Consider the following 1,281-nt stretch of genomic DNA (forward strand, 5'->3'; position numbering starts at 1 on the left):
GGATCACGAGGTCAAGAGATCGCGACCATCCTGGTCAACACAGCGAAATCCCGTCTCTACTAAAAATACAAAAAATTAGCTGGGCATGGTGGCGCGTGCCTGTAATCCCAGCTACTCAGGAGGCTGAGGCAGAATTGCCTGAACCCAGGAGGCGGAGTTTGCGGTGAGCCGGGATCGTGCCATTACACACCAGCCTGGGTAACAAGAGCGAAACTCCGTCCCCCCCCGCCAAAAAAAAACAGTGAGAGCAAAATAACTTACTGGAATATAAAGAGAAGAGCTGAATGAGCATGCCACTAATGGAGAAAGGGGGTATTTTCACAGAATCAGTATTTTTCCCCATCCTGTCTCCACTTGATGTCAATCAAAACACATCATTGGCTGTTAAAAAAAAAAGCAATATGCTTGTGCACATATACCAGTTACTTTATGTACAATAAAGGAATGGGGAAGGGGAAAATGAAAGAATAGAGAAAACTGTACTGTAGTAGTCAGGATGTGGTGGAACCAAATTGCAGTTTTCTAATTGAGAATGTAATCTTGGTCTTTAAAGAACAGAGTTCTGAAGTAAAGAAGCAGGGTTCCCTTTTCAGTAGACATCTCCCGTCTGCTGTTGGAACACACCAATTGTATCTTCATCCTCCATTTCCAACTGTGCAGGTGTGTCTGTTTCATTGATTGGTTGCCCGTCAAATTGGAATCTGATCTGCCTCATTGACAATCCCTGTCGTTCACAATAGGCTTTCATTAGTTTACTAAGTGGTGTATGCCTCTTAATCTTAAACTGCACCACAGAACCATCCTGCCCCGCCACTTTCTTTCTTTTTTTTTTTTTTTTTTTTGAGACGGAGTTTCGCTCTTGTTTCCCAGGCTGGAGTGCAATGGCGCGATCTCAGCTCACCGCAACCTCCGCCTCCTGGGTTCAGGCAATTCTCCTGCCTCAGCCTCCTGAGTAGCTGGGATTACAGGCACGCGCCACCATGCCCAGCTAATTTTTTGTATTTTTTAGTAGAGACGGGGTTTCACCATGTTGACCAGGATGGTCTCGATCTCTTGACCTCGTGATCCACCCGCCTCGGCCTCCCAAAGTGCTGGGATTACAGGCTTGAGCCACCGCGCCCAGCCACTTTCAAATTAATATGATCGTTGTTCTCAGTCTTGACTCCCTTGGGCTTTTCGTCGGCCATGGCAAGCGCCGGAGTCTCCTCAGCTGCCACTTCACAAAAGAGGTAACAGGTCCGCACCAAACGAGCACACAAGCAGCACCAGGAGCGGCAGAAG

General features: G+C 47.4%; 1 protein-coding gene across 1 annotated transcript; it reads right to left on the reverse strand.

Annotated features, from left to right (window-relative positions):
* Nucleotides 1–235: 235 nt before the first annotated feature.
* LOC116546001 (small ubiquitin-related modifier 2-like) lies at nucleotides 236–1,272 on the reverse strand. The gene is made up of 2 exons (XM_032272374.1): nucleotides 1,128–1,272; nucleotides 236–817 (listed from the first exon to the last, which is right to left on the reverse strand). Exons 1-2 carry the CDS (start codon nucleotides 1,185–1,187, stop codon nucleotides 590–592), a joined length of 288 nt encoding a protein of 95 aa, XP_032128265.1. The 5' UTR covers nucleotides 1,188–1,272; the 3' UTR covers nucleotides 236–589.
* Nucleotides 1,273–1,281: the final 9 nt, after the last annotated feature.

Source organism: Sapajus apella, unplaced genomic scaffold (genome assembly GCF_009761245.1).
Source record: "Sapajus apella isolate SASKATOON/1434 unplaced genomic scaffold, GSC_monkey_1.0 scaffold492, whole genome shotgun sequence".
Taxonomy (NCBI): domain Eukaryota; kingdom Metazoa; phylum Chordata; class Mammalia; order Primates; family Cebidae; genus Sapajus; species Sapajus apella.

Coding starts and splice junctions, on each gene's coding strand:
- LOC116546001 (XM_032272374.1), bottom strand. CDS start 1,187: ATGGCCGACGAAAAGCCCAAGGGAGTCAAGACTGAGAACAACGATCAT. Junction 818..1,127: donor ACGATCATATTAATTTGAAA/GTGGCTGGGCGC, acceptor AAAAAAAGAAAG/AAAGTGGCGGGGCAGGATGG.